Raw genomic sequence first — 22514 nt, 5'->3', positions numbered from 1 at the left:
GCCATTAATTTGGCTATTCTAGCTGACAACACCAGTGCCAATCTGTTTAAAGATTTACAATGTTACTGAAGGAGTGAAAAATGTACATTACACAAATGTACAATGTCAATACATACAATAATTCCCTTCACTTTATTGCACATGCCATATTCACTTGTAGGCTAATCACATTATAAAGTTATAATTGTACACATTAGAAAATCATGACATCAGATACATTTGTATGTGGGCATAATTACAAACATCATGTCATTTCCTCAGAGAGTAGTTTCCCCAGTTTCCCTCGCTCACCCAGCAGTGATCAGCCTGATCATTTTACACATCTCTCACGTTCTGCCACGCATGCAAATGCCTTTAATCTAATCGCATTTATACAGCAGATCTGCAACACCCTTTCTGAGACGCCATGCACATTTGCATCCTTACAGAATTTGAACAACTTGCATGCATGTAAACCATAAAACTCAGTGGAGTAGCATTGGGCCCCATAGACTTTTAATGTATCACGAGTAGCATTTCTGAGTTAATTGTATGCTGGGTAATTTACCCTGATATTCAGTAGGTGTTTGAATATGTGTATTACCTGCCCTATCAACTGCAATGTACGTGGAATACAGAGAGTATTCTACAGACAGTATAAATGATATCAGAATATTAGACCATTTTATAAAGTCACATTCAAATACACATTCCCATAGCCTGTAATATTTTGCCATTGTTCTGTATCATAGTGGATTTATAACTTGCTTTAAATATATTGTGTTTATATTGTAGAGTAATTTAGATCTGTATAATGTTGTCAAAGTATTAAACAACAGCACCATGATTAAAAAAGGAAAAAAATTCAAATAAAACATGTTCTCAGTGTGAGGTGAATTTCTATTAATGTGAAATCACAAAAACCTGGTTTACCACAATACAGTACCTAATGGTAGACACAACTACCTGATCTACAGGGAGAAAGCTCATTCTCTCTTGATACAATATCACTGGCCTATAGTGGTAATCTAACTAAATACAATTTCTCATGCACAATATTGTTTTTTAGAGTCCATCACCGGTTTTGTAGGAAATATTGCTGGTAGCACAGATATTGCATGCTGACACTGACTATTTGTGTGACTCATACATCAAATATAATTCAAATCACTGTGGAATTCCTAAACAAAACTGACTAATTATTGGATAGTTTGCCGGCTGGCAAGCTACAGTACTATACTTAAAACTGCTTAGAAGATTCTAAAAAAATTACATGTATATTAATCATATATATTACAAAACGGTATAGCTGATAACACATCATGTTGTTATAGGCAGCTTTGTGGTTACATTATTTGTTTTAATTTTATAATTTATTGCTAAAATATTCAGATATGTTTTCTTGTAGATGTCCATTGTATGCAACAAATGTCATTTTAAAAGTTTAAAAGAATTTGTAATGGTGTATTTATAACCTAAACAAAAGCTTGATGATTGACCTTTTTAATCAGTTTAGAGCTTCCAAATTATGTTACTGCATAATATTCTTACGCACAGTTAGGCAGGAAGTGTTAAGACTGTCTTGGACAAAAATTGTTATTTCTGGGAAGGCCACCTGACAGAGGTAATTATGGGCCATGAGATGCTATTGACATGGGACATGTCATCCACAAGGGAAAGCCTGCAACCCTGGCAGGCTAGCTTAAGATGCTAGCATACTGACATTTTCAAGGTATCCAGCAAAGTAGTCATTTCTTCTGCCATACATGTAATTCTAGAGTCTACAGCAGTTTAAATAGTGGAGAGGGTTCTTTAAATATTTTTACATCTTGAGATTTGTTGGTGCAGAAATATATTTTCCAAATATATATGTTTTCTCAATATCCCAGTAATACAGAAGCTTTGACAGAGTGATATAATTTAGTGGGAACAGGTATATTTACAAAGACATGTCCATGTGTGAAAAGCCCTTGTCTGGTATATTAAAATACAGACTTCATATTTTAAACTGTCACCAGTGTATAAACTATGATAATGTACAAAAATTCTAAAAAGGTCAGGTTGGAAAGTCACTCGTGTAACTGTTAGAATTGCTTTATGCTATACATTCAGCCATTTTTTTAAAGGAAACAGAGAGAAACATTAAAGGTATATAGGATGCTTGTTTGATTCAAATGAGTAAATTATGGATACAATTATAAATATTCTATTAAGAAAGCAAAAGGGAGCTCAGTACAACCACATCTGCTCATATGGCTTAAGCGTAATAAAGACCAATGGAGGCATAGCCTGGATTACATTGCCTTGGTGTTTTTTTTTTTTTTTTGTTTTGTTTTTTAATGCTTGCTTTAAATTATTCCAGTTTGTCCACTATTAGGATAAAGATATTTCAAGAACACATTTATAAGTGTGATTCAAAAGTGCTTTAAGAACCTTTTTAAAAACCTTTTGGATAAATCATAATCTGATAAACATTCATAGGGAAACATAGAGGAAATCAATGGATCTTGTTTTGTCGATTTTATAGATTTGTCGATACCTTATACAAGGGAAAGATTAACCTTTTTTTTTCCAAAAATGGTCAATCAAATCCATCATAATTAAACAGACATATGACGAACAACCAGAGCCAAGTAGCATTCTACTGAACTCCTAATTTTGCCTCCGGAACTGATAAAAAAACTTGGAACGTGGAAAGGACAGGAAAGCTAAAGCACAGGATACTGCTTGCATGAAAACTGCTATAAAATACTACTGTCCATGTGTTACACAGAACAATGCACAGTCACACGCACACACACACACACACACACACACACACACACACACACGCATGCACACGCACGCACGCACGCACGCACACCCACAGTTCCTCAGCACAGAGGAGCAAAGCCGAAGGAAAGCAAACATCACACAGATGCCACACTGGTCAGGGAACTCCATTCCGCTTCATGCTGCTCTGGGAATTTATTTAATGCTCATTTTTCTCTTTTTTTGTTTATTTGTTTTTCCACTTGCGCTCCTGCCTGCAGTTGTATTACGGACAGTAAAGCAGCAAGAGTCACAGTTCATTGCTTCCTTCAAACTAGAAAATCATTTACATCACATTGTTTACTGACTTTTGAGACCACAGACATTCCAGCAACACACTCTAGGGTAGGTGGGTAACAATCAGAAAGCATGACTTTTTGCATAGTATTAAATGAACAAAGACATTGAGTTCTTTATTTACAATTATTGTATAGATAAAAAAATTCATAAAAACAAGATGGATGAACACTTATCATTTACCCATACATGGCTAGAATGCCAAATTTACCACTGGCATTTAACTTCTTTTTCTTTGTTCCACAAGAATGCATGCTGCTAAGTACAGTACATAGAAGCATTTGATGTATTGCAAGAAATATTATTATTATTAATATTATTGTATTTCAATGGTGTCGATCTGTCATCGTTTAGATCTGTCAGTCATGTATAATTTATCTGCATCAGTACTTCTGCTCAACAACCTGAGCGCTTGATACAGAACTCTCGACCTGTAGCAGTGACTGTTGTAATGATCTAACCAGAAATAGAAACCAAAAAAAAAAAAACATCATCACATGTACATTGTACAGTCCCTGTCCACAAAAGCCTGGATGGATGTGCATTTCCAATGAAGGCAATTTGCTATTTACATAATAATACCCTACTTATCACCAGTTATTGTTTTAAAGCTGGGTTATTTTTTATTTGTTTGTTCATAATGTACAAATCATTTTGTAATGTTGACTGAAGCCGTTTAGATCATATAAAAGAAGAACCTATGAAAAACCATATAAGCAGACACTGCAGAGGACAGACCACTCCTGTGATAAATAAAAGTATTGTTTTGATGGTCCTTTGCTGAAGGCTTTTACGTATGCCTGAGCTAACTGTTAAAGCTTGTTTACCCCCCTCCAGATGAATGACAGCTGTTGTTATACACACAGGAAAAACGACAGGTCAAGATATTGGATTCTGAGTAGAAAAATTGATTTGTTTAACTTGCATATTGAGCATATTCTATCATGCTTCCCCATATACCCAATTAGTAATAATAATAACAATATCACAATATTTTTGGGCCATTGACATTTCGATGCATTTGTATGTCAGCACTCTCCAATTGACCATTTGCGTGACCTTTAGTTTGGAAAAGCACAATAAATAGTTAACAACTAGTACTGTTGAGATGCTAGAGTATATTTAGTGACTGCAGGAAGACAAGCTTGGTTAAAAACACACAAAAGCACATCTAAATATACACCACAGAGAGTTTCATTCATATCCAGATAGTGCAGAAAAAGGATCATTTAAAAAATAAAAAAAGAGTCAAAAAGCAACATTCCATTTTGTATTTTTTTCAGTTGTTTAAAATTCCGACAGCTTTGGAGCTGTGTGTTCTTTCTTTTAAGGAAAACAAATTTCAAAATAAAAGAAAAAATAATCAACACAATATATCACAAGATTTCAACACAACTTTTGATTTCCATACAGATAAGCCAAATATAACTTAGTTTGCAGTTGTTTCTAATATTATAAATCCATCGCAGCCTTTGATGGTCACACATGTAAAATATTTCCAATAAACAAGCAGTGTTTATATAGTAGATAGTTCATTAAATCAGTCCTGAACGGCCCTCTCAATTTTGAGACTGACCTAAAATTCATTTCAAGCATTGAATGAACAGAAATTTAAAAAAGAAAACCCTTCATGTAAAGATTTGTGTTTGGAAACATAGGAAGCCGCTCAGAGTTGATCCCAACAATCATATAATACTAAGATGCCACATTAATTATATATCCCATTATATTTTGGTTTCTTTTGTAATCTTCTAAAAATATCTACAATATTTAACAAAATAGCAGGCAAATCCAGCACACAGTTTGTAATAAAACACCTACAGTCCAATGTTACAGAAGTACTCAACAACTTGAGCTGTTCCAACTACGTCTGCAGTATGGTTTTTGTACCCTACAAATAAACCAGGAAGTATCTACGGGATTTGTAAACAAATTACATTCTCTTTAGGACATAAATAAGTTAAAGTAGTAAGAGCCATAGAAGCAGAAACAAGGCAACATGCCAACAAACAAAGAAGATAAACTCTCTCTATATATAATATATATATATTTATAAATATATATATTTATATATATTTATATAATATGTTCAATAAATTCTATTATTTATGGGTTCCTCTTTTCCAACAGGTGCAAATCTACTGTGCAAGTTGAGTCCTGCAACCTTAAAACACTTTTCATTTTATTAATCAAATAAATCTATACAATTAGGTTCATGCCACACAAGAAACTCACACACCAGTGAATCGGATAAGCTGTCTTTAAATAGCAGTCCACGGTACTTCCCATCAAATCAATCAAATCAAATTATTCAAACAAAATTTAAACAAAATTAAATAAAAACTCGGGTAATGTACATTCATGCAGGAGCAGTTATGTTTTTAAATTTAAATTATTATTATTATTATTATTATTATTAATATAGTCAGTGTACTCATAGGAAAGGGGGAGAGGTTGATTTATACTGTTTTTCGTGTCCCTCCACAGCAATCTTGTTGTCTTGCCTCCTCGTGTTGCCGATAACAGTAAGGTTCAGAACAGGCCTTCGCCCAGCAGCTCACGCACATGTCTCATGTGCGTTCACTTTGTTGCGCTTTGAGAGTATAGTTTTTAACACCGAGTCTAGGGTTAGAGGGAGGTCTCCAAGCTATGTAGGGGGCTGCCAGGACTAGAGGAAGCAGCAGACTTACTGGTGTCAGTGGTTAAGTTGATGCCGCTGTCAATGGCGTTGTTGTTCTTGTTTGGGGATGAGGGTTGACTGGAGTTCTTCCTCAGGGCTGGGTCTTCCTCGATGTCGGTGTCGTCAATGAGAGGAATGTGGGGTTGCGAGTCCTCTATTCTAAACTCCGGGTGAGTCATGAAGTTGTGAATGGAGGTTCTCGATTCTGGTTTTTCCAAGCCTTCGTAGAGAGAGCTACGGAATGCATTCACAACGCGTATCTGCAGCAGGGGGACAGAATCGAAAGAAATGAGTCTCCGTGGCACACGGATTCAGGGAAGGCCTCCAGGGCCCGTCCTTCTTCTGAACAAGAGGGCTCATGGGAAGGAGGTGGTGTGGAAACAGGTCCACAGTAATGTGCTGTTTAGGCACATTACTGGCCCATTTTTATGTGCAGTTGTGAGACTTTGGAAAGGGACTGCAATAAAAAAAATAAGAAATAAACAAAAAAAATAGTGTAAAACAAAACAGTAAACAAAAAAGCTACTTAAGATACAAAGGGCAGCGCTGGATATAAGCTAAGGTCCAGTGCGGCGTATACCTAGAGACAAGCCACGTTAATAAAAACAAATGCACATGAAAACCCATGCATGCTGAAGAAGTCTTGTGGTGAGTAATTGAGCAGGAAGAAAAGATTAGATTCAATCTAGGTACTGGGAGGAAAAACAAAACAAAAAAAGTAAAGTACATCCACAAAGACGGGATGAGGACAAGGGAGCACAAAGGGGGATTGTGGGATGTAGAGGAACAGAAAGATGGAGGTCACAGATGATGCTGGCTATGTAAGCACAGTTGCACAACACGATGGTGGCAGGCCAGGAGCTCAAACAGCAAACAAAAGGACACCCCCGAACATGCAGCTCTGGACGAGACAGGGTGAAGACACGCCAATGAACACAATGAACACAGTGCACACAGACAGCTGTACAATGGAGCCTGAGACTGGCAAAATAAAGGTCTGTTCTCCCAACAAGCTCCACTCCATGCACACCTGTGTAAACACTCAAGTATAGGCCCCCAGCGCTTTCCTTCTGTCTCTTTGCATTCACAAGAAGAGATTACCTGATAATGCAGCAACACTGCTCATGTGCAGTAACTGTCATCTGTTGAAAACGTCATACACCTTTTATTTACTTATTTACAAAACGTTTTTCCCTGTAATTATATTGCTATTTTTAAAATAATTTAAAAAAAAACACTTGTTCATACCAAATATATACATATGTTAACCATGACATATTACATTTGTTAAAAAAAGTATTATTGATCATATATTTATTTATTAATGTATTTATATTTCACTACCAGTCCATAGTTCACTACCTATTCCATGTTTGTTGGAATGTAAATATGGCAAAATTGTCAATTCTAAAATTGAAAATTTGAAAGCTTCAGCAATTATTCAATGCGTTCAGGCCTTGAATCCATTAATTATTCTGACTTAAAAAACCCTGTAAGGCTGACAGATTTAAAAGACTATGAAACACTTACAATAAAAACAAGTGTGATTTGACCTGACTTTCATTAGACGCAAACGGTGTGTTTTTTTTTTTTTTTTTTTTTTTAACTGGACAGGAAATCAGGAAATACAGCGACAGACAGCTATCAAAGCAGAGAGTCAAAAAAAGGAAGACCAGTTCGAATGACGGATGGGAAATGAATGTCAGGACAAATCACGTTGATGAGGCCGGCCCAGTATTCACTGAGGAACAGTCAGCACTACACATACGGCTGTACATGACCGACAACGTGAAGCCACGAGACGCGATGGAAACTACAGCCTCCGGGGTTCTGATTTAGACAGTACAGATGACAGATAGACAGGACTATGGGGAGAGACTGGGCTCTTCGCTTCGGTCCTCCCGGCTGCACGGAGAAAGAAGTCCTTTTCTGTTGCCTGTTTTTTTTTTTTTTTTTTTTTTTGGCTTGCTTTCCCCTGAAAAATGAGACTAAACTTTAACAGTGACAGAGAGCTCATCTCCACAGAACACAGGGAGGGAACATGCTCGATCTCAGTCCCTGGAGAGAGCACGCGCTGCGGTGCTGGAGCGAGTGATATCGTTGGCTTATACTTGAATGTTTACCCAGCCTGATGAGTTTGTTGGTTGGAAAATAGTTTTACATTCATTTTTTTTTTTTCAGACAGGAGGGACTCACAACCTGAAATTCACTCCGCCGGCTGTACCCTTGTCCAGGGTTCTTTAGCACTCTAGGGGAAACAAACACATTGAACATTGAGGCAAAACTGAACACTCTTGGGAAGGAAGGTAAGAGCTGAATACAAACTGGCCAGAATAGTAAGACAAGAAAATGCCAGAGTAGCAAAAAGCAAGGAGATATACTCAGAGATGCCAGCCTCCGCACAATGTTTGGTCAACTAGTGTCAATAAATAACTAAATGTGATATTTTGTTACTATACTGACCCAAAGTGTTGTTTGAGCCAAGTCCATTCCTTAAGTCCCTGCATATTACTTCGTCCTCTACCATTAAAACGAGTGCAATTGACAGCCCCCAAATAATCCTTTTACTCCTGTTAGTGGCCATGCCAACATATACTTCAGTAAAGTGCCAATCCTCATAGTTTTCGTTTCAATAAATATAAGTTATTGCTATTGAAAGCTACTACTGCTGCTATTGCAAAATGTAATTTCCAATAAATAAAAAAGGCTTAAGCAGAGAGCGTGTAAAGATTTCTTTCAGCAGTGATTCTTTGTTACTACTAGATGAATTGTGTATTAAAACATTTTTTTCAGTAGGAATTTAAGTTGGTGAGTAAAATTAGAGTCTACAGTCTACAGGCAGGCCAGGGCGGAGGAAGACTTTAATCTCCAGTGAATGGCATTTTGGGGACAGGGCGTGGATGTAGTGGGGCAGGTGGCATCCCTGAGGTGCACAGTGAAAGGTGTGACTCACGCCCAGCAGGAGCAGCAGTGGTGCTGGTGGGAGAAGAAAGGGCATTGGACAAGGACACGTGACTAGGGCTAGAAACATTGGTTACATCTTGGTTCTGGCTGGTGGTGGAGGACTGGCGCCTCAGTGCTCCCTGAAAGGAAGTCCCACTCTTGAACGTGTTCACCACCTCGATCTGCAAGGGAGGAGAGATGGAAAGACAGGCGGCTCAGAGAAAGGGGGAGCGGTGCCAGCAGAGCGGTTGGTGTGTATGGGGGGGGGGGGTTCGGAGCGACTGGACTCCGCCCTCTTTCCAACTGCACCATTCCACACAGATTACAGCATCAGTTAGTACAGGTATTTGATGGAAATACAATGCCAAGCTGACTTTTCACCCCCTACAAACCACTTCATCATTGACTGGGAGGGGGGGGGGTCATTACAATGATTTGCCATCGGTGGGTGGGGTGGGGGGTGGGGGGTGGGGGGGGTGGCTGCTGTCATGGGTTTATTGGAGTCTGGTAGGGAGCTCTCAAGGTCTTCTTTTCGGAGCCAGTCTTGGGCTGCTACCAGTGGAGCAGGACACATTACAGTCAAGACATCTGAAGCACAGAACTCACTAAAACAAAGTGTTAAATCACATGACTCTTTACTACTGACAGTATGAAACCATCATGAGTTGGCATAAAAGGTTAATAATTATACAAAAAATAATCAGATACAGCACCAGAGTATGCTAAAGATTTTTTTTTCCACAGCCCTAACAGAAAATCTACATGAATTTCACATGTGGAAAGAGCCATGTGATGATCACGTGAAATGCCCTGTGATAAAATAACATGGCTGATATGTGGAACACGTGTGCTTTACACTTGGGAAACATTTTCATAGTTTAACTGGGTGATGTCCATGTAAATTCACATGCGATTATGAAATCCATGTGGAAAAATCACATCTCATTAACACATAATAACAAAATAATTATAATTCCTTGTACTTTTCTCATGCTTAAAGCCCTTCACAGAGATGGGGGGAAAACCTGCCCGAACTACAAACGTGTAGCACCCACCGAGATAATGCAAGGCAGCCATTTTGAGCCAGAATGCTCACCACACATCAGCTGAGGGGTGAAACGTACACTTTGAAAACATGCAATAATTGTCAGGGGATGCCAAGTGACAACACATGACAACATGTGGAGCACATGGGAAAACATGTGCACCACATGTGACAACAATTTTTATTGTTAATGTGCAGAGGACATGTGCTTCAAATCTGATGTGGAACGTGGAAAAATGACATAGGATCACATGGGAATTTCATGTGTTTTTTTCTGTAAGGGAGTATTTATGTACTTTTGCACAACTCCAGACCACATTTCAGAGCATTCCTAGTTCATTCTTGGAGTTGTGCACTAGCCTTGTGGTAGGAAAAAGACAAACATTCATGTTAAAAAAAAAACAAGCTAAATACATATACAGTACACAAAGAATAGTTTTTTGTGCATGCAAAATATATATAGTCACATCTGGTCTCAGTGGAGCACGAGGATGATTCAACAAACAGAAAAGACACAGTGTACCTAGTGTTTTTCACAGGTGAGCTATACTTAGTGAACCCACAGGTGCCCAACTGTCGCCAGGTTCTCACCTGAGTCTGAATCCTGTTGAGCCCACGGAACCAGAGGATCTGCCCTCGCCTCAGCTCTCTCTCCGCGTGGTCGATCTCCTCGTTGTCCTCGTTCATCTCCTCTTCCGGCATCTCGTCCTTGCGGGTCAGCTGCCCCGCCCCTCTCAGGAACTTCAACTTGCTGTTGGGGATTGTAGCAATCACCTGGGTTTGAGAGGACACCGATGAAAAAAAGCTTTCTTTAGACCCTGTTTCCCTTCTATGAAGGAGATTGCTGTAACAGAGAACATTTCAATGTATTTCACTCTCTCGGCATCAACAAGGTCCAGGAGAAATGCTACGTACAGCACGTGTTCCTTTAATGTCTGTGGAGAGAGACTTTGATTGATCTGTCCGTGCAGTAGTGCACAGTACTAGTGTTGTCATGAAATCGTTACCTGTCCCCAGACCAGCTCTCCCAGGCCAAGGAAAACACACCACATCCATTTGTCCAGATCCAGGGGAGAGCAGCTGAAAGGTTTTCCTCCGAACTGCACAATCACAATCTGAAAACCGGTTTACAGCAACAACAAATTATTCATTTCCCCCTATTTTCTCCAGCTAACAAGTATGCTAACACACAATAGTATATCACACGAAAGAAAAATCATTTCATTGCGAACATTTGCAAAAACAGCTGGTTTTATTATACAGGTGTCTATAAGGATAGAATTGTACATAAAGTATCGGACCCAGGTCTGCTTGTTTGACAGATCTCTGAAAATGGGATTCATGGAAGGCTGGACGTGCCTCTACATGTGCGTTACCTGAATACCGAAGGTACCAAGCACAATGGAGCAGAAGATGGGATTCCTGAAAATCCCATCAAACACATTCCTCTCTCCGTGGATCTTGCGGGCGTTGATCTCGTTGAAGAGCTGCATCATGACAAAGGTGTTGAAGATGATGGTGTAGTGTTCCGAGGGTGGGGAGTGGAGGGGGGCGTTCCTTCCACTGTCAATGTCGAATATCACTTCACCTGATTGAAGGAGGAACTTGTAAACCATTTATCAGAACCACGCAAATCATGCCACTTTTAGACATTTTTTTTACATTCACCCAGGCCCCCTTTCTCCCCCCACTTTGGAATCAGCCATGGCTTTCGGAGTATCACATGTCCTTTTAGTGACTTTTTAGAGGACCTTACACTGAACAAATTCTCAAAAGTTCCTTGTTGATATTTGTCAAACAATCTAGGAGGGCTTTCATAACGGTGGAAAATCCAATACAGGGACATTGTGGGTTCTATGTCATTTTTTTAGGTCAATGAAGACACATCTCGGTTTTCATTATTTTTTAGAGTTTTACCTACTTTCAAAGACATCATTTAAATAATTTAAACATTTTTTGTTATACAGTCAAAATCTGATGATCCCTTAATAATCTTCTTTTTTTTTAAACTATTTTTATAAGAAATTATTAATTGTATTATATGTAATTATTATTATATGTAAATATAAATATGCTCAATGGAGTTTATGTAGCTCAATTTCAAAAATGTTTAAGCTATTATTTTGAAATTACACAGTTATTCTAAACTATTTGATTCTGCTGCTCATTTATTTTACAAAGATTGGACAATGCAGAAGTGAGATATTACAGTTTCTCTGCTAAGGGCTGTATTCATTCTTACATTTTCATTCATAATGCAAAGAATTCTTCAGAATTCTTCAGAATTGTTAAACTGAAGAAGGGCTAAAACACATACCCACAAAGAGCAGGGTGAAGATAATGACCAGCTGGTAGACACCGTGGCCCAGGATGTTCTTGGTCATGGTGCTGGAGATGAGCGGCTTGTTTCGGCCATAGGGCTTCCTCATCAGCAGCGACTCTGTGGGCGGTTCGGTGGCGAGGGCCAGAGAGGCGAAGGTGTCCATTATCAGGTTGACCCACAGCATCTGAACCGCCTTCAGCGGGGAGTCCTTCAGGAACAGGAAGGGCAGGACCACAGGTCAGACTGATTGACACCTCTCACAAGCCTATCCTGGCAGGTTCTGCCTGTTAGTATTGACAGACTTGTTTCACTGGCACAAACACCAATGGCAAAGAGCTGGGTGAAACAGCACCAAACTATCCCAGGGCTATATACTCAGCACTTGCATGTGGTTCAGCTGATGTTTTTTAGTGAACACACTGGATGTGTTAAAGCTGCGTGCACAAGTAAGTTAGGTTTCAGTATAATCATCTTTTTCGATCATGATTAATGAATGGTTGTGGAAAAACTTAAGACTCTCCACGGGAGACTCAATTTGCATCAAAATGTACATATGCAAGTAATTCTAGTACACACACACACACACACACAAGCGTGTGCACGCGCACACACACACACACACACACCTGTGTGATGCAGGCTCCAGTGAAGGCCACAATCACAGCCACCACATTGACAGTCAGCTGAAACTGCAGGAACTTGGAGATGCTGTCATACACATTGCGGCCCCACATCACAGCCTTCACTATGCTGGAGAAGTTGTCATCTGTCAGGATGATGTCAGAGGCTTCCTTGGCCACATCTGTCCCAGCAATTCCCTGACAGAGTGAAGAGGACCATTAGTAAATCATATCATAAAAAATATCATATTTTTTATTACCAGGAATCTATGCTCAACACTAAATAATAATAATAAGAATAATAATAATAATAATAATAATAATAATAATTATAATAATAATAATAATAATAAAACAATGCTGCAGAGTCTATCCTAACCAACCATCTTTATATGCCAGTGTATGACATGCTGAAAATACCTTTTTTAATTTTATGCCAGTATCAGAGGTGAGTGAAAGTCTAATACTGTAGCCAACCTTCAGAAAGAATCAAAAGGTAAATACTAATGCCCTCACTGCTTTTTCTGCGCGTTCTATGTGCCATGGTCTTAAATATGTTCTTTTTTTTTTTTCAAAGACTAGCCCAAGGGATACCTCTGCCAGGAGAGATGCATGACTTTATCACAGAACCGCAGACGGGAGAGAGAGGCTGCAGGGAACCCGGGGTTCATTTGAAGTGCAAAAACAGAAAGACATCTATTCTTCTGTGCCGGGGCAAGACACAGAACCGAGCACAATAGCACACAAAAAGAACCCACCGTGGAATGCTATAATGTGGATGAAAATGGTGGGCAGGAGTGCAAAGTCTCATGAATGTCAGTTAAATGAATAACTGTTGTAACTCAAAAAACTGTACACTGAATAATCAGATAAATTAACTGATGGCTTTAAGTTTAATATGGTAGCAAACATGTTACTGCAGCAAAACAGTCTGTACTGGACTGTTGGCTTCCGCAAATATTTAGAAACTGCAAATACCCAGTATTTACACTAAGGGGTGCTGTAGTTCCATCAGGACAATGCAAGGTGGAGCATCACAGCGTAGTTTTGCAAATAGCGCAGGGATAAAAGAGGATTTCATTATAATGCAACTTAATTGTACTGCAGTGCGATCTCTGAGATTTCCCTGTCTCTATGCAGGAATGGATCATATGGATTTTTTTTTCCCTGTTTCCCAATGAAAAGACCGCGCTCCTACCATGGCGAAGCCCACGTCTGCCTTCTTCAGAGCAGGACCATCATTCGTTCCATCTCCAGTCACAGCAACTACCTGCCTCTGGTCCACCAGCGTGCTGTCGATAATACCTGACAGACACACACACACACACACACACCTGTACTCCACCAGTGCTCTAACGAGCCTTCCAGCATGTTCCTGCAGTAATGCAGCAGAAGGCGGGAACGTGACGACACCAACCTTTGACCAGGGTGTGTTTGTCGGTGGGAGAGGATCTGGCCAGCACCCTCAGCTTGGGCCAAACCTTATCTATCCGCTCCTGCTCCACCTGCAGAGGACAGCAAGGTACTGTCACACACCCACCAAAACGTATTGTCTGTTATAGAGGAATCTGCCCTTATAGTGCCCCTGCATGCCTTATACCGGGAAGGGTTTGGACAGATAGAGTATTCCACATTCAAACAGCATATCGGTTTATATTTTTCCATTCTATTATGGATGCAATAGCAGATTTGCCTTAAAAATTGTGGAATGATTGTCATGATGAAGGAAAACACTTATTTAAAATTTGCTTGGATAATGTGCCTTTGAGTCTAGTGATTCCCAAACATTTTAATCTCAAGGCACTACTCTGTGAATGAAGAACCCAACAGCTAAAAATATTACGTCTGCAATTTTTATTCAGTACTCACTGCATGCTGCAATGCAGTGGCTATTTAACAGACTAGAGGAGGCGTGTATAACCCGTGATCTAATCATATCACAAACCTCTAAAGCCACTATCATATCACTATTGATCATATTGTTAGGGCACAATACAGTATGGGAGCCATTTTTGTAAGGGCACAGTAAAGTTTGGGAGTCATTGTTGTAAGTGCACAGTAGTTTTTTTGGAGCCATTGTTGTAAGGGCACATACAGTTCGGGACCAACTGTTGTAAAGGACAAGTGCGGTTTGGGAGCCATTGTTGTAAGGGCACAGTGAGATTTGGGGGTCCCTGTAGCAAAAGGCACAGTGCAGTTCATACCTCTCCCTTCTCGTTGCGAATCCTCCGGTTGAACTCTTTTCCATCGATGCACAGGAAGTCCTCCCCAGGGTGGATGATGCCACACTTGATGGCGATGGCGCGGGCCGTGTTGATGTTGTCCCCGGTCACCATGCGCACGGTGATGCCGGCGCGCTGGCACTTCTGGATGGCGTCGGGCACCTGCGGACGCGGACGCGCACACACGCGCAGGGTGAGAGGCCGAACCCCCTCCATGTTTCAGATGTTCCTCTCCTCCTTTGATGGAAAGGGCAGCGTGGGCGTGTTCGCTCCTCCAGCCCACACGCCCCATGGTGACACCAGATCAGAGGAGGCCAGCGGTGAGGGAGCAGGCCGGCCGCAGTGCGGCGCGAGCACCGGGCGCTGACCACCCCGCCGCACCAACACCGCGCTCTACGGCCTCATTAAGAGGCTTCCTCTTATTACACTGGGGGTCAGATAACAAGGCGGCGTGTTTAACATCAAACGCCAATCCCAATTCTCCCGCATTTACTTCAGACTGTGTGCAGTCATAATTAGTGGAGCTGGAATCTGACACGAAGACCAAAGGAAGCGGTCCGTATGCACGCAAGACGAAGAAAAGAAAACAACATCAAGAGAATGCCAAAAATATGCTGTTTGCACCAGGATGTTATTTTTTTTATTACTTATTTTTGTGAAAATGAAGATCTTCATTTGAACAGATTTCATAAACTGTGAAGACAATAATGAAACCCAAATGTAGAACCGAAAGTAGTACTGATATACTATATAGCAAAACAGAAGCGATAATTGGATAATTAGAGGTCACTGTGCCGCGTGCATTTCCATGTCGCAGTATTGCAACATTAATCCACCCTGAATCTGCCCTCCACAAAACAGTAAAAAAGTGTGAGGAGATCTGCAGCACAGTAGCAGTACACTGCAGCAAGTGCATTAGCGCATTACTTGCTCTATTGCTGGCAAGTATTCACAGAGCTCTTTGTGGTAGCATGTGTTAACTCTGGAATTAAATCTGATGCCTGTGACATGAAAGGTGTGGTTTTTATGACTGATTTACTTTTTTGTTTTTTATTATTGTCATTGTATTGTGCACATTTCATGAATTTCATCCCTGATTTGTAACTCCTGGTATGTTTTGAGAATAAACCCCTGGTGTGCAGACACTGAGACCAGCCACACGGTGTGATGATGGTTAGCTTTGGGTGCAGAAATTAGAGTGGGTCTGGGCTCCTTTGGCAAAGCACCGATGATATCTATTTGGACAGACAGCTTTTCGGAGATCGCAGACGCTCTGTAAAGGCTCCTGTGAAGCCTCACTTAAGCTCATTGGAGACACAGACGGAGGAGGAATAGCTCCATTAATTATGCACAGAGGCAGAGGTGATAGGTGACTGTAACATCAGACATTAAGCGCACTCTCTCTAATGCAGTTTTCTGTTCACCCTTTCTCCATTGATTCAAATTCTAATGAGCAATTCTTAGATGGACAAATCTCCACCTCACCACAACTGCCACTCCCTGCTGCCCCCCCCCCCCCCACAAAAAAAAAAAATTGTATTGTTAAATGGCTCACTTCACCTAAATGAGATCTTAAAATTTAATTTCACTCCGTCTATGACTGCAGCGTTCTGTTTTCCCTACATTAATTCATGCCAGAGTACAACGGCATCCAAACCTTGTTTGAATATCATCAAGCAGCATATTCAAAGGACTTTTATTTGAAGCAATTATTCTCTGAAAATAAGGCCTATTTCACAGCAGACGCAGGATCTGAATGACTTCTAAATTGCTCCGTCAATAATGTAGCTTGTTCAAAATGAATATCTGAAATGGTCATACCCTCGGGACATAAAACAGGCACGGTGGTGAGGGGAGGGGTGGGTACCCTCTGCAGCGACATTTGTGAATTTTAATGAACCACCAAGGAGAAAAAACGCCTGTAAAATCAACATATGTGCAGGTAGCAAAGTCATCCCTAATTCCAGAAGTCTGGGTAACTCCAGGTGACCGAAACGACCCCTCCGCCCCCCCCCCCCCCCCCCCCCCCCCCCTTCCCCCGCCCTTTTTTGGGAGCTCCCATTGCATCGGCCATCGGCCTAGACCGCCCGCCAAACTTGATGATGACTGTCGCTGTGGGTTTTTAAGGGGAGCGTTGGCGCTATCAAATTAGTGCATTCTGCACTCTTTGAGATGGCTGATCAGGGAGAGCGTTGCTTTAAGCCTCTTCTCTCCAACAAACAATCTCACTCCAGGTGCCTGGTTAATCAGTAAAACACTGTGTGTAATTCATTCCCAGACAATGAGAAGATCCTTGCGCTTCCATTTCAAGGTCACAAAATTGTACACAAGGGTGTTTGATACTCCATCTTTCTATAATTCTATTTTCATTCAGATGTTTCCTTCTTGAAGGAGCCTTCAACACTCTGTCAATTACAGAGCATAGCCCCAGACACGAGAGGGAAATAGAGAGAGTTCAAAGGAGATAGCTTAATAATGCACGAGTAAGATTTGATTTTTAAAAATTCCTTCATGGGTGCTGAATGGCTGCTCGCTAAGGACACACTTTTCAACCCTCTTTCTCTTTTATTCAGAGGATTGCAACTGTGAAATTGCTTCTGAACCAAATTCCATTTTTGAGTTTTCATTTTGCTTTCATCTTAGCACTGGATTGAACTTACATTTTGTGTAGATCTGAAAGATCCTTTCAGGATAATCAAATATTATGAAGATCTTTTGTAAAAAGGACTTTGAGGTCCTAGGCACTACGGCATTTCACTTTCCATGGCAACACTAAAACTATCTTACTAACAATAATGATCTATAATAATAATGTTACTAAAATTTTTCAAGACCATGATATCTAACAATTACAGGAACCTACAGCATTAAAATATTTTTCTCATTCTCATCGATAAAAAGAGTTCACCATTCTCCGTATATACTGTGCGATGCCATATTATGGGAAGTGTGTAACTTTCTTTGACACAGTCCAGCACGCTGATGAAGGCAACTGCTGAAATGCCAGTGTGCAGGGCACTCATGTAGTAGTAGTAGAGTACAGCCTGCTTTTTCTAAAAATGTTGTGGGAAGATACACACAATATAAGAAGGTACAGTATGTATGTACTGTATGGTGAATACTGAAGATTGCTCACTGTGATATTGTCAGTGACATATTGTGGGAAGGTGCCTGTACCACGTAAGAGTATACAGTAAATAGACCATTACCATGTAAGTCTGAGAAGTGGTAACTGTAAGAGAACTTGTAAGGTGTAACGGTTTCTTTACCTCGGGTCTGACAGGGTCCTCGATTCCAACCACGCAGACTGCGGTCAGCTCAGACAGGATGTCGTTCTCGTTGTCCCACTCTGGTTCGGGGTCCGCCGGGAAGTCGCGGTACGCCACGCAAATGGTCCTCAGCCCGTCGCATGCCATTGGCTCGATCACCTTCTTCACCATTTCGTCCTTGTCCCGGGGCCGAAAGACACGCGGCTCGCCCGCCTCGTTCAGGACACGGGAGCATCTGAGCAGAACGGGAGGGCGGAGTCAGGGTTTACTGGAAGGGCCTGGGCGAGACCATTAAGGAAGGTGTGCTGGTACACACTCCCACAGCTCATTACCACTAAAAGCTAATAGTGCAACAAGCCTACGCTTATATGGAACTGTCACATCACCCAATAACAATAACTCCCAATTCTCACCACTACCAAACCAGTTCCTAAATCTGTGGTTCCCACAAATAAGTAACTGTACCAGTACCAAATGCATCCACAATTCTGTGGCTCCCAGCCCAAAGTCGCTCGCTCACTTTTTCAGCACGATCTCTGAAGCTCCTTTGCTGTACATCTTGAAGCTGCCATCAGGCAGTTTGATGACGGTGCTCATGGACTTGCGCACGGAGTTGAAGGTGTAGACCTTGTAGAGCTTCTCTTCTGGCATCTGGTCTCGAATGGGCTGATAGTCCCGTTTGAGGTCCAGCACAAAGCCCAGTAGGCCACACTCTGTCTTGTTCCCCACCTGCTTTGGGAGACCGCCCTCTTTGTCAGGAGGCTGGGGACAAACAGGGAGAGAAGGACATGGGAAGGTCAACACATGCACCTCTGCCCTTCTGGGACTGTCCCATCTGAGAATACCTACCGTCTGTTTATAATCAAGGTTTGTATACACATTCAACAAAACTAATATTACATGCACAATGTAGGAATTAGGTTTGTTCACAAACTATCCACTGTTATAATACATAGATTAACATCAATACGTTACAATCATTAAAGTGGTATTGGTCTGGAAATAATATAATATGGATAACATTTGTACACTCAACCTTACTGTAAAACAAAGCAGAAACTACATGCACACTTGTCCCATGTAGGACACATCATCTTCATCCAAGACTATTGTCAGCTACGCACTCATTTGAGAGCCAAATTCCACATACGAAGTGCAAGATTTGGGATGGATTTACAGTCAGACTCCAAAATGTCAGTCACACCAAACTGAGGCAGAGACCTGACAAACACAGAGCTTGGCCCCCCCTCCTTGCACCCATATGCCATGACAGAGGATGAGCAAAAATTTTACAAAATTTCTGACGCTGCACTATAAAAAAAAAAAAAAAAAATACAGGCAGCCGAAAGCAAAGCTGAAAGACTGTACCATTCTATAAACTACTATCTGCATTTCCAGGAAGGATACCTGGCTGTACGTCAGGGACATATCAGTGTATAAGCTTGTGAAATTTCTGAGCAGCGACATTTTGCTGCAGCGCCCTGCTTGTTCTCCCATGAACGCAGCCTCGTTTCTCAGACGCTTCCCTGGCTAATGTGAGATGATACGTCCTGCCTCCATGGCTATCACCGGGCGAGTGGAGAGGTAGGATTTATCCTCTGATGTTTCCATGGGCCGCAGCTCCCTGTTGTTGCCATGGAAATAAACGGCGGTTGGGCGAAGTGAAGGGGAGATGGCTCGGGGGCTCTCTGTGAGAGGCCACAGATCTGTCAGGTTGGCCCAATGGGGCTTTCGATCTGGCGCCTTGGACTAATGGGAGTGCTAACACTAGTCTCACTTCATGAGCTCCCCCAATGATGATCCCCAGCAAAGATGCAGTATACCGGCACCAAAGTAAACACAGATACACGTGAATGTGTGCACGCATGCACGCACGCACGCACGCACGTACACAGGCGCACTACAGACTATCCTGATGATGTCACTCCTTAATACTGCTTCTAACAAAAAAGTATATTTATATATAAACAATAAAAGATTGTTTAAAAACGTAACACATTGTGGAATATTTTAAACTCTAAAGGAAGGGATGCAGTTGGAAAATTCTTCAATTCCAGAGATTATTAGGGCAACAAATACTGAATATTTGCAGTATACTCTATTTACACATTTATAGTATGTCTAAAGTACTTCACCTAGCAACACATTCCTATAAAGGAGCTTTATATCAATCGTAACTCAGCTTTTTCACAGCAGACAATGCTATAATCTGGCCATAGTTCCGTCATTAGGATGGGATGGAACTGTCATTATATTTCATTACAATTTAACAGGATGCTGGTTTGAAGCTGACATTTTCTGATAGATTCTTACAGCAATGATTACAGCAAGACACTGGATTCTATCAGTCTCACTACGTTGTTACAGTCACTTTAGAAGTGGGACAAAATAACATAGATATGATCTCTTGGCAGATTTTTTTTTTACTTGATATCACTTGAGTTAAAAAGGGGCTTTGGTAAAAGTTAATTGCTTGTCCATAAATATATATATATATACAGTGAGTGCCATATGGTTTGGGACAAAGACATATCTTTTATTGATTGATTGATTTTATTGGCTCTGTACTCCACAATTTTACATGTAATCAAACAATCCACATGTGGTCAAAGTGCACATTCTCAGCTTTCATTTAAGGGAATTTTTATACACTTTGGTTTCACCACGTAGAAATTACAGCACTTTTTATAAATAGTTCCCACATTTCAGGGCATCATAATGTTTGGGGCAAATGGCTTCATTGGTGCTTCTGATAAGTCAGGTGTGCTCTATTGCTTCCTTAGCACAGGTATAAGAGAGCTTTCAGTATCTTTGATTCTAGCCTTTTGATCGCCTGGAGTCTGTTATTGGTATATAAGGTATATGACAGAACTTAGACAGTAATCGGTCCATTATACGTATCCCTGAATATCGGTTTCTTACTACAGTGATTTATGAACCTTCCATTATTTAGTGTATTTTTTTGTTTGTTAAATCAGTCAGATAAATATGGCTCGATACAGGCATATGCTTTGTATGAGATCTGCAGGCCAATAATGTCTCTGGCATTGTCTAGCATTGTCAAACTGCAATTTTGAATGCACACCGTACGCAACACAGTCATAAGATCTATATAACAATTACAAAACAGCTAGATAGCATATTAATGTGTCCTTATGACATGCCTCACAGCCCACATGACATAATTAATACAGAACATCATTAATACTTCACTGTCACCTATTACTTTAGTTAGCAGCTAAAACATGCAAGACCAATACAGTCTGTGCTATTTCATCAATTCTCATTCATATTTCCTGTCGAACATTTATTGCGTATGACCAGCGCATAAGGGTTAAAGAAACAGGACAGAATAACACTTAAAATGTTTCTTAAATGCTAGTGTATGGAGCTACTGTGATAGATAGTCATACTCTGTGCGGGGATTACCATTTTATGGACCTCTGCATCTGGGGCAGAGAAACCTAAAGACATTTATCTTTAAGGTGTGGCTCCCTATTTGTAACTGTTCATTTGTATTTCCCTGTGAGGCTGAAGCTAATGTGCTTCTTGAGATCAGCAGGGGATTCAGAGGTGACCTTTACAGGGGATGCAGCACATCCTGTGTCCTCTGATGTTTCCAGGCTTTTCTCTGCTTGCGTCTCAGAGGGTGGACTTCGCTGCACATGGCTCTTGTTCTTTTATTTCTAGCCAGGCAGCCGCAACAACAGGCAGAGACACAATTTGTCTGAAATTACCTGAAATTGCTTCCATTTTAGACCATATTACAGGAAAGAAACAGTGCAGACCAAGCAATATAGTGCAGGACAAAGTAGAGTAGGTAAATTCAGCTGCATGTGCACCACCCAAGACCCAGACACACACAAACACCCCCCCCCCCCACACCAACACATACGCACACAGTGTGTATACATATGTGTGTGTGCGTGCGTGTGTGTACAAGTGCACATACATACAAAAACTGCTCCTCCCTCCGCCACATACACATACACACACATATATATATATATATATACGTGTGTGTGTGTGTGTGTGTGCGTGTGCACGCACATAGATCCCTAGGTATAAAAAGGGATATAATTCATATGGGGGTCACCCGATATGGATGTAAACACCCTCAAATTAAAGCTGTCAGTATGCACTTTAACCTCATATTCATTGTTTTATTTCTAATCCAATGTGCTGGACTGCAGAGCCAAAACAATCAAAATTGTGTCTGTCCCAATACTTTGCATTGAACTGCATGTGTCCTGCCATGCCCCAGGTCTCCTGGAGAAGGATGAGATGAGACAGTGCTGATGATTACATAAATGGCAGCCCAACAC

General features: G+C 40.8%; 1 protein-coding gene across 16 annotated transcripts in view; it reads right to left on the bottom strand.

Moving 5' to 3' along the window:
- Nucleotides 1–113: 113 nt before the first annotated feature.
- The window catches only part of atp2b2 (ATPase plasma membrane Ca2+ transporting 2), a 159813-nt gene continuing 137412 nt past the window's right edge, over nucleotides 114–22514 (bottom strand). For 8 of the 16 annotated variants that reach the window (XM_035388172.1, XM_035388171.1, XM_035388177.1 and 5 more), the window contains 11 exons: nucleotides 18710–18951; nucleotides 18190–18424; nucleotides 14903–15082; nucleotides 14116–14203; nucleotides 13897–14003; nucleotides 12705–12896; nucleotides 12073–12286; nucleotides 11132–11343; nucleotides 10763–10870; nucleotides 10347–10529; nucleotides 5716–6027 (listed from right to left, as the gene is read on the bottom strand). In XM_035388172.1, coding sequence (XP_035244063.1) covers nucleotides 5716–6027; nucleotides 10347–10529; nucleotides 10763–10870; nucleotides 11132–11343; nucleotides 12073–12286; nucleotides 12705–12896; nucleotides 13897–14003; nucleotides 14116–14203; nucleotides 14903–15082; nucleotides 18190–18424; nucleotides 18710–18951 — 2073 coding nt within the window. Of the gene's footprint in view, nucleotides 6028–7963; nucleotides 8016–8720; nucleotides 8893–10346; nucleotides 10530–10762; nucleotides 10871–11131; nucleotides 11344–12072; nucleotides 12287–12704; nucleotides 12897–13896; nucleotides 14004–14115; nucleotides 14204–14902; nucleotides 15083–18189; nucleotides 18425–18709; nucleotides 18952–22514 lie in introns of all 16 variants that reach the window. The other 8 variants (XM_035388180.1, XM_035388182.1, XM_035388186.1 and 5 more) reach the window with 5 other exon arrangements.

Source organism: Anguilla anguilla, chromosome 13 (genome assembly GCF_013347855.1).
Source record: "Anguilla anguilla isolate fAngAng1 chromosome 13, fAngAng1.pri, whole genome shotgun sequence".
NCBI lineage: Eukaryota > Metazoa > Chordata > Actinopteri > Anguilliformes > Anguillidae > Anguilla > Anguilla anguilla.
Note: the sequence above shows the minus strand (reverse complement) of the source record. Positions and strands in the feature narration are given on the sequence as shown.